Source organism: Geospiza fortis, unplaced genomic scaffold (assembly GCF_000277835.1).
Source record: "Geospiza fortis unplaced genomic scaffold, GeoFor_1.0 scaffold192, whole genome shotgun sequence".
NCBI lineage: Eukaryota > Metazoa > Chordata > Aves > Passeriformes > Thraupidae > Geospiza > Geospiza fortis.
Genome location: NW_005054315.1, coordinates 4,160,974 through 4,176,220, shown reverse-complemented (window position 1 = coordinate 4,176,220; position 15,247 = coordinate 4,160,974). Strand labels below are relative to the sequence as shown.

Sequence of the window (15,247 nt, the reverse complement as noted above, 5' to 3'; positions counted from 1 at the left end):
TTATTTGGAAGAACTCTGAAGCAAGGCATTAGTGTCTGAAGCAACAGTTTCTAGTCCATTTTTAGTGCCTCTATATATGCTCCATGATTAGCTTTAGAAAACATCTGCACATACCCATATACAAACCGTTTTTGAGAAATGTGGTTGTGTGATGTTTCCAAGGGCATGCCATGGGTCATTTAGCAAAAGTGTGTGAACAGTGTGCCAGAAAGAGATCATAGGCAGGAAAATGTGGAGTCCTGTGTCATTTAATACCTTTCCTTAACAGCTGAGTTTGCAGGTTGGCTCAGCATTTCCTTGCTATGCATCTTCAGTGCTTACAGGCACATACATCAGATTGCTGTGGAAAAATCTGCCAAAAGGAACAAGTATGTCTTTACTTTAGGTAGGGTTGAAAAAAATAAGGTGATTCTGTTATTAGCATGAAGCTATTTGGGAGGCAGAGACTGGGAAACAATGTGTCTGGGAAAGTGCAGTTAAGCCGAGCTGCGAGGGTTGGATAAAAAGTTATATTTGTTACCATCATTTAGAGCTTCCTTCTGTACTGGCAAACAAGCCTGTGTTCTCTTGGTCTGTGCAGTTTTGGTCTTACTCCTTGTATTTTTACCAGGACAGAATGACCTAGTACCCATGCTATGTGCTAATAATCTCCAGCTACTGGAAGAGTGACAGTAAATAAGACCATGAGCACTGCAGACTTACATTTAGGTCTGAATTTTGTCTTTAGAATTAAATCGCTCCTCCACATAGTGATACACACTTTAGCAAAATGATGAGGGGCATTGCCCAGTTTCCTGTTGGAGAGTTTCGATTTTTATCAGTCAGCCAAGGAAGTTTAGCGCTTGGCTTTGGTTGTTAATGAACATGTAAAGGGGAAAACTGTGGGTTTTGTTCTTGTTTCATACACTTGGGTTTGCTAGTCTCTTGGTTAGCCTGAGAAGCTCAGTCCTGTCCTTTTTGTTGTTGTTAATTATAGTACTTTCTTCTTGCTGTAGTTTTGAAACAAATGTTTATTGTGAAGAATATTCATGACTTGCATGGTACCTTTGTGCAAGGGCCTTAGGCAGCTTCACAAGTGCTAATTATCCCATCAGAGTGCTTTGAAGTCCAGCTTGTGATCTAAGGCTGTTGGCTGTAACTAAAGTGACTGTTTTCCATCTCCACATCCGTGGTGAGTGGTGGAGCTGTGATCTGCACAGCTCATTTGCTGTGTTCTGGTAATGACTTCAGGATAAAATCAGCGGGCTGTGTTGAAAAGCTTGGTTGCTATGTTGTGTGGTGTTCTTGGCATCTTAGGAGAACATTAATCAAAACCTAAACATTGTATGGAAGGAGATAGTCTGCATCCAAATGCATGTGAATAAGTTGGATGCAATGGATTTTTGAGTTCTTAGCTGAGCTCTAAACCTGATCAGGACCTGCTGCATTGAAAACAGGAGACTGCTGCAAAGTTTGATGGAGACTTCACATTTGAGAAGGAAAACATAATAATTTTCTGTAGTCATGTTGCTGACACTGCAGTAGTTGACAGATGACTAATTTAGGGATAATATTTTAATATGTAATCTTTCTGGTTTTTTTCTTTCTTGTCTTTAGGTGAAGCCAAAAATCTTCCTACATATCCGGGGCCAAACAAGATGAGGGATTGCTACTGTACTGTAAACCTGGACCAGGAGGAGGTTTTCAGGACCAAAATAGTGGAGAAGTCATTATGGTAACACATACATATATAAATGTTCTGTTGACTCTTCTCATTCTCTGCTAACTAGGTTTGTTTAATATTCCAAAGATACTTCCTTGAGGGGAGAAGAGATGATGAATAGGATTCTTCTTCCAGTTTTAAAAACACTGGTGGTAAAACCAGTAATGTCATGATACTGACCTGTATTTAAGGGAAAATGCCTTCACCAAGGCAATGCATTTTAATTTTTCCCTAACAGTGTATCACCAGTGCTCCTTTCTTTCTGCAATATTTGTTTTGTACTTCCCTAAGCTTTTAAAATCTCAATTTAGAAAAGGTTCACTAAACTCCATTTTGCATCTTTCTAGGCTTAGAATTTTGCATTGGTCTGGCTGCCCTAGGGAGTTAAGAATTTTATTTTTTTTCCTGTCACGAGGCTGTAACTGAAAGGAGAGGTTTGAACATAAGATGCCTGTCTGATTATCTTGGACACTTCCTATGAGATTGCAGAGGTCAAATGTAGAATGAAACAGAATGAGAAGCATGTAGTAAAAGTTAAAATGTTTTCTTCTGGAAATCCTTATACATAAAAAAAAGGTAAAGGGAACTAGGCTGGGCATATATGTATATTCTGGTAAGCCAGACTTTTTTTTGAGTGGAGAGAAAAGAAGCAGCAAGGAACAATCAACTTCATAACTTCTGTCTTAAGAGATAACTCTCACCCTTTTCCCAGTTTGAGTAATAAGTTAGGAATTTGCTATTTGTCTTGTTATTGCAAATAATGTACTTCAGGAAGTATCTCTAGACTTCACTCCCAACTACTCAGAAGTACCTGACACATTCAGGAATGTGAGTGGGATTTATTCCTGTAAGTCTCTTTAATTGTTCTTTCACACAAATTTTTGTAATCTTTAAGCCTTGGTGTTTTTGAGTGATGATGCTAATGCTTTTTTATTTGTAGTATACAAACAAAAAGCAAAAATTGCTCTGTATGCCTTTTTCCTCACCCCTATAAGCTGATATGTAGTGTCCCTAAATCAAATATCCCTGAACCAATTGTTTTTTTAAAACTGATTTGATGAGTCATACACATTTTGTTGTTGCTGTTTTGGTTTTTTTTTCAATTTTTTTTTCTGGATGATCATTAGTGCTTCACAGGGAAATGGAAGATCAGAACTGAGGATGTGTGAGAATAGTCGATATCATTTCCTTGAATTAATCCAAGCATTTTTCTATTGAAAAAATAAACTCCTGGTAATAAAAATAAGCAACAAGTATAATTCCTTCAGTGGGAAAAGTTGCATCTGTTTTTAGATTGTCATATAAAGATGGAGGGGTACATGAGGCTGTGCAAAATTGCAAGGTTTCTGGTTTCCTTACAGGACTAAGTTCATTTAGTTAATTGAGGCAAATTCGGGGAGAACTGAGCAATGATTAGAGGTCTGGAGAACATAGCTGGTGAGGAAAGATTGGAATATTGGAATTGTTTATCCTAGAGAAGAGGGATGACAGTAGACATAAATATGTAAATAAAAAATTTAAACAAAAAAAACCCCAAAAAACAAAACCAAAAACCCAAACCCCAAACATCTCCCCTGAACAAAAATTTGAGAGGGGGGGAACTGGTCTGTCTGTCCAGTATGGATATTGCAAGTAATAATGAACTCAAATTGCAGTGGGGAAGGAAGTTGAGGTTAAGGTTAACTGTGGAGAAAAATCTCTGCTAAAGGTTCTGAAGCACTGGAGTAGATTTTGTTCGTTTTTATGTGTATTGCTGATGGCTTTTAATAGGTTCTATATGATCTGTCTCAACTAAGTAACAGGGATCTTCCACCTTTTGAAACAGTGGTGGGACCAGATGACCTCTCAAAATCCCATTATGGACCTATTTTCTTTGATCTAAGGCTTGACTAAAGATGGTCTCCTTCATCATTCTTTCTTCTCCTAGTCAGTGGGATCTGCCTTCTCCCTGTGTGAGCTTCTGTTCTCAAATACTCTTTTTGAAATACTTGCTGCTTTTACAGTCTCTGAATATCCACTTATAGACATTGATATCAACTCAGTTTTGCATTTAGCCCTGTCTTTGTTTTTCTGGGCCATAAAAGAAAAGCAGACAAAAATCCCAAATACATGAGTGTTAATCTTAGGATGTCTTTCCAGTCCGTGGGTAGGAATTGCTCTTACTCCATGAGGCACACTCAAACAGCTACTCTATCTTTCATGACTGTGTTTACATTTTTTAAAACAAATGCATACATAGACATCCAGAAGATGTTTTTCAAATGATACCAGACCCTGCTGCAGTTGCCCATTGTTTTTTGTAGGATTCTGGGATGAGGAGCCAGTCATGCTGTTCCACTCTTTTAATGCTTGTTTGCAGATGGATTTAACCCATTGAGTGAGTTATTGGGCAGCTGGGGCTTCTGTGCCCTATGGGCCATGGAATTTCTGTGCAGCAGAGAAGTTCCTCCTCTCATGTCTGGTGCTCCTTTGGCAGGTACTTGCCAGCTTAATCATGAATTGTGTTGGTCTGTTTTTCTGAGGTATTGCAGTGCTACCCAAGTGTTTGGGAACAGGGATGTGAAGCTGGGCCAATGCTTGGCTAAATTAATTGAGACCTCACTGAAATGCTGCGTGGCTGGGTGACACAGCTTGACACAGTTCTCTACAGTTTGAAGAGGAGATTACTGGCTCTGGTCTGTTGTTCATACCTGGTTTCTACTTCCTGTCACTTCATGTCTGGCACAGGACTGGCTTGCTATAAAGTTTTAAGTATTTCTTGTATTTTTACTAAAGCTGATTACTCCCTCATCTTCCAATAAGCTCAAAAAATTACTTTTATTTAGTCTATAGAAAACAAGATACTTTATGTGAAAATCTGAATTAGGAAGTCTTTCATATGCAGCCCTAGCAGTACTGATTCTGGAATGATGTCTTGTTCAGATTTATCCTGGAGAAGCCCATCTTTTGCTGCATTTCTGAATGGTTTTTTCCTTCACCTGCATGAAAAGGCTTGTAATTGATACAATGCCTTGTGTAGTTGGGAATTGCTGTTCCCCCCTCACCAATTTTTTCTCAGTTGAGCTTCTTTAGGCTTCTACTAGGCATAAATGTATATTTTTCCATGCAGGCCTGCTCCTGGTGTAAAGCTTAAATAGAACTGGCAGATGGAAAAAAGGAAGCAGTTATCTCTTCTTCCCAGAGGGACTTGGATGAATGTCCAATTCTGGCTTGCTTGGAATATCTGTTATAGAACCTTCAGACTCTGACTCATCCTCTCCTGTTTTATGCTGGGACAGTGTAAGAAGTTGCCTCCCTGAGCTTTGTCCTAATCTTCTGCAGCGTATTTTCTTTTTTTATTAGTCTGTGGCAGAGGCATGAGAAGGCAGCTGAGAGCAGTAACCTTTTAAATCAACAATGCATGAATCATTCAGAACTCAAAAGAATTGAACCAGCACATCCTCTAGTCCAGTCAAGTGCCCTTACCAGTGCTCTGAAGAGAATATCTATGAGCTTGATGCCCTTTATCTAAATGTGTGTCTCAAAAACAGAGGGGCCAGCATGCTGAATCTTACCTCTTCTGTGCAGCAGTCAGGTGGGGCTCATAAATTACGACATAGAACTTAAATCATTCCTGCCATCCAGCCTCTTGGCGGCTGTTAAACTGGATGGTGGGCACTGCTGCCTTGTGCTGCAAGGTTTTGAGGACTGCTGCAATAAACTTTGTAGTGTCTGAAACAAGTCAAGGGTTGGTTACCACTGGGGCGGGCCTTCCTATAAAACCACAGAGCAACATGAAAGTGCTGTTTATATGGGTAGTTCAGAATCATCCAACTGCTCTGAGGGTCTTTGGGCAAGAATAGTGAATATGTGAATTGGTCAGACCAAGAAATCCAGGTTCTCAGGGAGAGAATCTTGAACTCTTCAAGCAGCACTGTTTTTGTAAACTTGGCACAAGCTTTCGCTAAATTCTAAGAAGGTCACATGCAAGTCATAAGATATGAGGGAGAGGTCAGTTAGAGCCAGGATTTAATATGCTTCTCTGTTTTGTATTTGTCATTCAATATTTATATTACCGTCATCCACAAAGACACTGAGTAGATTTGGATCCATTCCATATAACCTAGCAAAGATGTACGTGAAGGGACTCGTGTATTTTATGTCCTAAGGAGTATGTTAGAATGACTGTGGTTTTTAAAATGCAGAGCTCTACAAATTTTCATTACTTCTGTGCTGCAAGTAAACAGCCTGACAAGAATTTTGCCTATTAATTCCCTTTGCTCAATAAACCACTTATCTTCCCCCATTAGTAGCTTTCCCAACTTCAGGCTCCACCATCCAGGAGTGTTTCCTAGCTACAGATATTTCCTGAGGATGAATTTTCTTGGATTGTCGGTGTTAAGACTGACTTTGCCTTTGCAGTTTGCATCAAATGTGCCCATTCACTTAAAGGGCAGTGTCAGCTGCAACAGGAAATCAAGGCAGCTTCTCAAATCATACGTGAAGAATGGAAGGAATGTGACATCTCTAAATTTGTTTCAAGGATATGAATAAAGGCAAAATCTGTTGTACGCTAAGAATCAAATGTCTGACAGTGTGTGCTTTAGAGAGGTGAGCCAAGCATCTTGAGTCTGTGATTATTTAGTTCACCACTATTTCACTGAGGAATTTTTCACGTGCTAAACATAGTGATCAAAGCCTGAATGAAACAGCAAATGAAGCCATAGGCACATTCCCCACTTTCCCAACCCTGGTAGTCTTTTTTTTTTTTTTTTTTTTTTTTTTGCTGGTCTCTGGTGAACATAACAATGAGAACTACAAGTCTGCAGTGTGCTTGTGACTGTATATTGAAATATGCTGTAAATTCATAGTTAAGACTACGTTCTCATTAATAGGTGGTTATTCTGTGTTTGTTTCAGAATTAGATCAGGTAACAAATTCAGCCAATAGCTCTCAGAATTTTCATTAAGTTATTTTATTGCCATATTTAATTTTATTTTCTAATTCTAGGTTTGCTTAAATCCTTTTTCCCAGTGTGTTTGGAGTTCATGGCTGTGTAGCTAAACTTCTCATGTTCTGATAACATCTTGGATGCAGGCCACTTCTCAAATTTTAAACACAAAGTTGTTTCCCTTAGTTGGAATGTTGCCAAAATTAGCTGTTGTATCTGAGCTAGCTCCATTAGCTGTTTCTGCATTCTTACATTGCCAGCTCACCTCCTTGAAATAACAGCTTTCCCCAGCCCAGATGCCTTGAGCAGAGAGGCCTTGAGGTGGATGTTGTAGTGTGTTCTACAGCTTCACTCCTGCAGGGTCCCAGGGTCTGCTGTCTTCTGCATGTGACAGCACCTAACTGTGCCTTGAATTCCTGATGACAATAAACTTCAGCTCTGGAACATGCTGAGCCTCTAAGGGAAAGGGTTAGGATTGGTAGGGGTACAGCTTCAGCCTGGTCAGGGATATTATTGAAGCCAAAGACTGCATGGCTGTGCAGGGAAGTAATATAGCTGGGAAGAGTGCCAGTAAGGGAAGCAAGATTTAATGGAAGAAGGAGAATGAAGTGAACCTTGAGACCCAAGGCAGGTTTATGAATGAGAGTGTTTATCTATATGAAAAGCCACCCATGTGAGTAACAATTGTTGGTGTTGAAGGCCACTTTGAGAGATTAAAAAAAAAAAAAGTAAATACAGCTATAATGTGACTTCTGCTGTTTGTGTGTGTCATCTTACAGAATATTTTGGGAGGTGACCAGGGGCCAAATGGCTGCTGCTTCAGTTTATCATAATCCTTGTAAGCCTCATTGAGCCAAACCAGCAACTGTCAAGTGAGGTTGATAACTATAGCTCATGTGTCTGTCTGTCTCTTCTGAGCACAGGATTGAGAAAATGTACACTGCTTTATTTTTTTCCTCTGTGTAGTAGGGCTGGTTATGGGTGTAACAAAGCACTGTTCGTCCGAGTGTCTCTGCACAGTGACATGAGCAAAAATTCACTTAAGCTCAGTGGGTGTCTGGTAGATTGCAGCCAGCGCGCTCAACAGTGGGCAGAAGTGATATGTTTGGATTTAGAGGTTGCCTCCTGTGCCATATACTGCCTGTTGCATGCCCTCTGCCAAATGTGTGCTTCAAATATAATATTAGTAATTTTTAATAAATTGTGTCAGAAAGCTACTGTGACATCTACCAACTTTGGCTTTCACAGGCCCTGTCTTACTTCCCTGTTGTCTTCTAGTTTTGTCTCTAGTAGGAGACTGAAGTGCATTCAGATTTTATTTGGCTTGCTGTATCTGCTTTGAATAAACCTCCTCTCTTCTACCCCACTCCCTTACATATGCTGCAAAGCACAGCATAAAAAGTATTAGCCAAGTAGTAGAAAAAGCTTAGTGGTAGAAACAAACAAGTGTGCTCCTTTGTACAGACTGATTTTGCTTCCTGCTCACATGGTGATGTGAACTCTGGTGTTCAGTTCATGCAGCAGGATGAATTCAGTATTTCTAAACCTTTTAAAACAGTCAGAGGATGTGGAGTTGTCTGTGGCATGTTAATAGTCCTTACTTTTAAACACAAAAGCAGTTTAAAAAAATCCATACACAAAGAATTCTGGCTTGAGGGGTTTCATTATTATTCATCAGGCAGCTCTTTCACTTCATCCACTGAAGTACTGGTGCCAACACAGAAACAAAACTGCTTTAGCGAATCCTAAGTATTGAAAAACAAGCATGAGGTTTTGTAACACAGCCTGAAACTAAAGAAATGTTTTTACACTAACATTCATTTTATGAAATCTCTTCCTGTCTGTTAATATTGTGATGATATCAGTAGATATATGAAGCTATGAAATAAACTTGCAAGTATACTTCTGGAATTTAGTAAAATATGTAAGTGTGAACAATTTTTGAACCCTTTTAATAGGGTTTATTGTGTTTGAAGTAAGGATTCTCTTCATTATTTGCTTTCATTCCACTTGATCTGCGCAGTAATTTCTGTTTCTCTTCTCCTTCCCTGTCTCCTCCTGAAAATATCCACTGCCAAAACATGCATTAGAAGACATTCAAAAATAGATACCTTGAAATGGGGAGGGCTGGAAAGCTGTGAGTGAGTGAAACAACACCTAGAGGGAATCTTTTTTAGTTTTGTTTTCTTGGTATTCCAAGAAAATATACCTTGCTCGCATGCCATGAGCATTCATAACAAGCAAGTTTTTGGTGAGGGGAGAGTGAGTATGCCTGAAGGTTCAGATAGGTTGCACTGTTTATGCATCTGTCTGACTTCATTTTTTTTTGTGTGTGTGTCTTCTGTGGGGAAAGCTGTGGAAGCATACTAGGGAAAGTGTCCTGAGGAGAGATCAGTGTATGTGTTGGTGATAGAGGCTGTACAAAAGCTGTGCTGGAAGAGAGCCCTGTGCTTCCTAAGGAACAAGGGCTGCTGAGATCAGGCTTCCCTGAGCTCAGGACATATTAAGATACGTGCATGTACTGAAAGAGAAATGAGAAAGGGGTGTGAAGGAGAGTGTGTGGAATAGAAGGCTAATCAGGCCCTTGTGTGCCTGAAAGCTTGGAGCAAGGATTTAAAAATTGGTACAGATCTTTCTCCATTTCTAACCGCATCAGGAAAACAAGAGACAGTGACTTAAGAACAAGCTCTGTTTCATAACGAAAGCCTAGCTGATGCTTGCAGTGATACTCTTCTTGTTACTTTGATGGCAAAACCAAAACAAGATTAGCAGAGCTGTTCTGAGCTTAGTAGTCCTTACTGAAGAAGCTGGGTTTGAAAATACCGTTATGTTCAGCTTGGAAGGAGATGAATTGCATTTTCAGGGGAGCTCCACTGTTTCTGGCCTTGCAAGTTCCTGCTCTCAGCAGTTACATCCTATCACTTGTTTGAAGTCCAGAAGAAACTGAAATAATGACAGCACTGGTGTTGGCCATGCCTTTCCCTTGTGATCATATTCATGTGCAGTCTGTGCTGCCAGGGCTGGGGAGGAGGCCCTCACTGTCACTCCTCCACTTTGAATGATTAAAATATCTCTTGAGTGTAGCGCTGATTCATCTACAAGGAAAGTTCAACTCAAAACCTGTAAGTTGAATCTGAACTCACTTGATTCTTGAAAGATTTCTGAGTTTTTGGCCAGGCCAGTTCCAGTATTTGTTTTGGAGGATGTTGTCAGACTCCTGAGGGCTGGGTAGGCAGATGTTGCTGCTTTTTATTAATTGCTCTGTCAAAATAAAAGTACTCGCTGAATCCCCATCTGACAAATTCTGGCTTTTCAGAGAGAGGAGACACTGGGGGAAGGATTTAGCTGTTCTTTTGGAAAAACTATTCTGGAGCCCTGGGGTTGGCGCTCAAGATAAGTTAACTTGGGAAATAAATGATGGGATTTGACTGCTGCGACCTCTTGCTCTTCAGGTCTTGGTGGGAGACAAAGCAAGTACTGTTCTGAAGAGATACATGGAGAAAAAGCACACATTTCAGTGGAAGCTGGAAGTATTTGTGTGGTTGCATTTGACTCCTTCAGAAGGAAGTTACTGTTTCTGCAGAGCTACACAAGATTGGGTTGGGAACATCCCACATTTATCTTGATGTGTGTTCTTACAATTAAGACTTTGCTGGCTAATTACCCAGTGCAGAGTGAGTATGCTTGTGTTGGCAGTCTGCTTGCTTAAATTAATTAAGAACCAATGCACCTCAGGGGTGTTACCTGAGTGATGAGAGGTTGTGAATCTACAAGGGGCTCAAGATCTCACAGGGGAGAAGCCAAGAGCAGAACAAAGCATCTCTTCTGTTGATGGTGGCTCAGACTGCACTGCTCAGACTAATAAACCTAATACCAGTAGCAGTGACCTGATATGGTCCCTGCGTGGCTAAGTCAGCCTTCACAGCATTTCTTCTGTTAATTAGTCTCTTTCTGATTCTATGCATTGGGCTAGGTACCTCCTGTTGTCCACACTGCTTTTCTGGCTCTTGTTTGTTTTGCTGCGGTGTGATCTTGGTTGTCTTCTGCCTCTGTTCAACACCCATGACAAACATTAATGGGAGGGACTTGCCAAAGGTTCCCGTTGATGTCTCTTCCCCCCAGAATAATTGCATATTATATTGCATTTAGACTTGCAGTACACTGAAGCTTCCCTTATATTGTTGATAGAGGATTGGATGTATAATCCACAGTTCATTAAGTATCGTTTCATTCTAAGGTCATGAGTGAAATAAATTCATCTGTCATGTTCTTCCAGCAGAAAGGACAATTTTATGGCTGAATAGACTATTAAAGCTGAGAATGATGGAAGTGTTTTGCATGTATAATGCACTAGGTATTTGGGCAATATTAATGCATTTGTTTGGCCCCCTAGGGTTAAGCTGTGTGTGAAAACGTGTAGCAAGTGATGCGCACAGAGTGAGGCTCTTGGGGCTGCCAGCACAAGCATGGCTGCTGGGACAGTCCTGCAGCTCCCAGTTTGGTAGAAGCTGCTTTTAACAAAGAATTGAGGTATTTTGGGCCTGAAGTGGTGGCTGTGAAATTCTTGCTTCCAAATGAAACTTCTCAGAGCAGAATGGGTAGAGAGGATGTAGCAAGGAGTGCTGAATGGCATGGGGCAGTTGGGACAAGGAGTCAAACCAGCTGCCATTTCCAGCTGTCAGGTTTTCCTCCCCTGCCTTCACAGTAGGCACGGCTGAGTGGGCCTCGCATTGGTTCTTGTAACTTGGATGCTTTTTTTTCAAGGATTCAGTGGTGGAAGTTTAACCTGTGAGTATGCCTTGGGCTTTGTTGTTCATCCAACATGTGTTCTTTGTGTGACTAGTGGAGTAGTGACTTTAAATAATGTTCTTGGTGAATCCAGAGTGATGTCTCTGGATTTCATGAAATTATGGTGTCATTTTCCCTTCAAACACAGACTGATGAGCTAATTTGCAGTGCCTTTGTGTTTTAAGGGAGACTTGTCAGTTAGCTTTTGAGGGAACATGGTGATTCTGAGGGGAGTATATTTTTCCCATAGGCAGAAATGCAAGCAGAAACATATGGTGGTGTAAAACATCCCTGAAAGAAACCAGGGAAATGACCTTTCCTGACAAAATTCTGAAACATTTAAAAGCTTATTCAAGGAATTGTTAATAACTTTTGTGTATCTAATTTTCTAACACAAAAAAATTTAATAGTGATTGAAACCACAGCACAGTTGTCTCATTTTTGAGCTCAGCCAAGGCAATAAGGAGGTCTGTGTTTAAGAGGTGAAGAAAAAACTTGCTGGCTCTTGGCCTGTTGGAATTAGATATATTTTTAAGTCCACATCTGCAGTGCTTGCTGTATTTGTCCACATGACTTGAATTGCATCCCCTCATTTAGATCTACTGAAGCGTGAGTGACTTGGAATGAAAGGTCTGTGTAAAATGGTAGACCTGTCAATGAATAAATAATGTTTATATATGCTTATAGTTCCTAGGAGTAAATCCTTAACCATGTAATTTGATAGAAAAACTGAAAGCATTGCTGTCAGGTGTCTGAGAATTTTTTGCCCCCATTTAAATTGGTAGGATCCAAAGAAAGCCCCTTAGGTCCATAAGGAGCTTTTCATGCTGAGATAGTATTTTTTTAATGTCTTTAAAAAAAAAGGTCTTACTGTAAAAAAAAAAACCCAAACCCACAAAACTATACAATTCCACTATGCAAAAATAGATACTCAGTGCTCAGAGGTAACAAGCATGGTGCCAGCTCCAAGGCGTAGTTACCATCAGTTGGCTGAGTGTGACTTAAAATAAAAAACTTTGCAGGGGATGAGAAAAGATGCAATGGCTGTAGGCATTTTATCTTAAGTATATTAAATGCTTAAAAAAAAAGCCATGAACCATACTATGTTTTTCCCATCCTGTTCAGTATGCTTTTATGATCTCTATCCTAATGGTCTACTGTAAGCATTCTTTGGCAGCAGGGGTCTCTCCCTACCCTTCAAGGCACTGTGTGGTAACAAATAATGTGGTCTCTGCCCCCTTTGTAAAGAGATACTTGTTCTCCAGATAGAAAGAAGTATCTGTTCTTTTTTGCTCATTAAAAAATCTTGTTCTGTGGGCATTTAAGATATTTAGGAAGAGTCAAAATGGAACCATGCTTAAAAGTGAACATTCAGTGGTGGGAAAGACCATCACAGTCCTGAGTGATGTTCTGGGTGTGAAATATAAACGCACCGGCTTGTCCAAGGTACCAACACTAATCTATTTTCCTTTTTTTTTGTGTGTGTGTTTGTGTATGTTGGTTTTTTTTATTTTGTTCACTCAGCCCCTTCTATGGAGAAGACTTTTACTGTGAAATTCCTCGGACCTTTCGCCATCTGTCATTTTATATTTTTGACAGAGATGTTTTTCGAAGGGATTCCATCATAGGTATGTGTTCATAAATTACTATTTCCTTACAGCTTATTTCTCTTGGATTTTAACTTTTACATCATTTGCAGTCTTAGGAGTTGGGGGTCTTGATAGGGCTGATGATGATAGTGGTAAGTGCTGCTCAGTATTGTCCTTCTTTTGTCAGTTGTCAAAAACGCCTTCAATATTATAGATTAAAAAGTTGGGGAGAAAAGCACTGTCTGTTGTGATAGTGAACGCAGATCGCAGTTTAACTAAAACAGGCTACAAAACCTTATTTAAATGTTGACAACCTCACATTTGTTACTGCAAATGTTACTTTTTGTTTTTTTTTCCTAAGTGCAGGGCTGTTACTCTTAGAGTTTTCCAGGGCCCCCATACTTGGGTGTGTGCAGTATTGTTAAACTTTGGCTGCCTTAGCAGCAAGCAGAGGAATAGCTGCTGGCTGTAGGTACCCTAAGTACAATGATGGCAGAGTTTTGTGGAGTGTATCACAGCAAGCTGTCACCTACAAAATGGCTCTAAAAGACTTCCAGTGCCTGTTTGAGGATGACAAGATTCCTGCTTTTCCAGATATTATTTGCTGTGCATTTCATCTGCAGCAAATTGCGCAACACTCCATTTATCTCTGGGGATAAAAACTTTGTAAAAGCTTAGTTGTTATTGAGGGGAACAGTTTCTATTTTAAGTCGCTTGAACGCTTTGGACTTTTTTTTTTTCAGTTATTCATGTCTTTTGAAATAGATGGCTGTAGCTATCTTGACAGAGGTGGTAGAGAGGAAGTTGTCAGATGTTGAGCAACAGTTTGTATAATGGCATAAAATGTATTATCTTAAACCATGGAGTGGTGGACTAGATATTTTACATGTATCTTTACATTACAGTAATCTGTCATGCAGTCACAAGCTTTTTCTTTAATTATTGTTTTACATATGAGCTAGGAAAGAAGGTCATCATTCTGTGTCCGTAAGTGAGCTTATGAGTGTGTAGCATCCTGGGGAGGAAGGAGTCAATTTCTGATTGTTGAGTGAGCTTTTGGAAAGCTTTTTGTTCTCTCTAAGTCTCGTTTCCCTTGTACTTTGAAAGTAACAGCTCCCTTCTTTCAACTGATGAGTTTTTCATTGTTTAAATTATCTGATCTCTTGTGTGTCACCAGTTTTCAGCAGCTGCAGTGATCCGTCAACAGGCCAGGGACTTTTCTTGCTCAGGGCTTTACTCCTTTTCTTGGAAAAACAGTCTCTTGAACCACTTAATACGTGTCAAGTTAAATTGCCAATAGAGAAGTGAAAATATTTTTATTTTTCTCCATGTTTTCTAAGTTCATGTTTTAATAATCAAGCTCTGAGGTTGGAGGGGAATTATTCAGGAGCTGCTAGAGTAATCTCAAAGGCACTGAGAGCAGTTTGTGAAGAGGACATGCAGAAAATATAAAGACTTTTGTTTGCATGCTTGAGTGATTGATCAGGTTTTCATTTTTCACTCTCTTTGGGAAATGGCAATGTTAACTTTTGCATGTGTTGCAGAATCCACAGGTAGGCAAACTGGTGTGTTACTATACTGATCTTAGGATCACAGAAAGGCCTGGGTTGGAAGGGACCTTAAAGGCCATTTAGTTTCAACACCTTGGTTGAAGCATGGTGAAGTGGACACCTTCCACTAGACCAGGTTGCTCATAGCTTCATCCAGCTTGGCATTGAACAGTTCCAGGGATGGGGCATCACAGCTTCTCTGGGCAACCTATTCCAGTGCCTCACCACCCTCACAGAAAAGAAATTCATTCCTAATGTCTACTCTAAAGCTACTCTTCATTTAAGGCCATTCCCCCTTTGTCCTATCACGACATGCCCTACAAAAAGTCCCTCTCCAGCCTTCTTGTTGGCCCACTTCAGGCACTGAGAGGCAGCTGGAAAATCTCCTTGGAGCCATGTCTTCTCCAGGCTGAACAGCCTGTCTTCACAGGAGAGGTGCTCCAGCCCTCTGATCAACGTAGTGACCTCCTCTGGACTCATTCCAGCCGGTCCACATCGTTCTTGTGTTGGGGGCACCCAGACCTGGACAAAGTACACCAGCTGGGGTCTCACAAGAGCAGAGTTAGAGGGTCAGAATCACCTCCCTACACCTGCTGGTCACACTGCTTTTGTTGCCATCCCAGGATACACTTGCCTTGGAAATCTGAGGTGCACATTGCTGGATCATGTTGAGTTTCTTGTCCACCAG

The 15,247-nt window shown here is 40.3% G+C and overlaps 1 protein-coding gene across 1 annotated transcript in view; it reads left to right on the top strand.

Annotated features, from left to right (window-relative positions):
• The first annotated feature begins 1,596 nt into the window (after positions 1 to 1,596).
• RASA3 (RAS p21 protein activator 3) overlaps positions 1,597 to 15,247 on the top strand; it is a 92,220-nt gene continuing 78,569 nt past the window's right edge. Inside the window, exons 1-2 of the mRNA XM_014306626.2 lie at positions 1,597 to 1,714; positions 12,945 to 13,048. Of these exons, the coding sequence (XP_014162101.1) occupies positions 1,638 to 1,714; positions 12,945 to 13,048 (181 nt within the window). The 5' untranslated portion in view covers positions 1,597 to 1,637. The remainder of the gene's footprint in view (positions 1,715 to 12,944; positions 13,049 to 15,247) is intronic.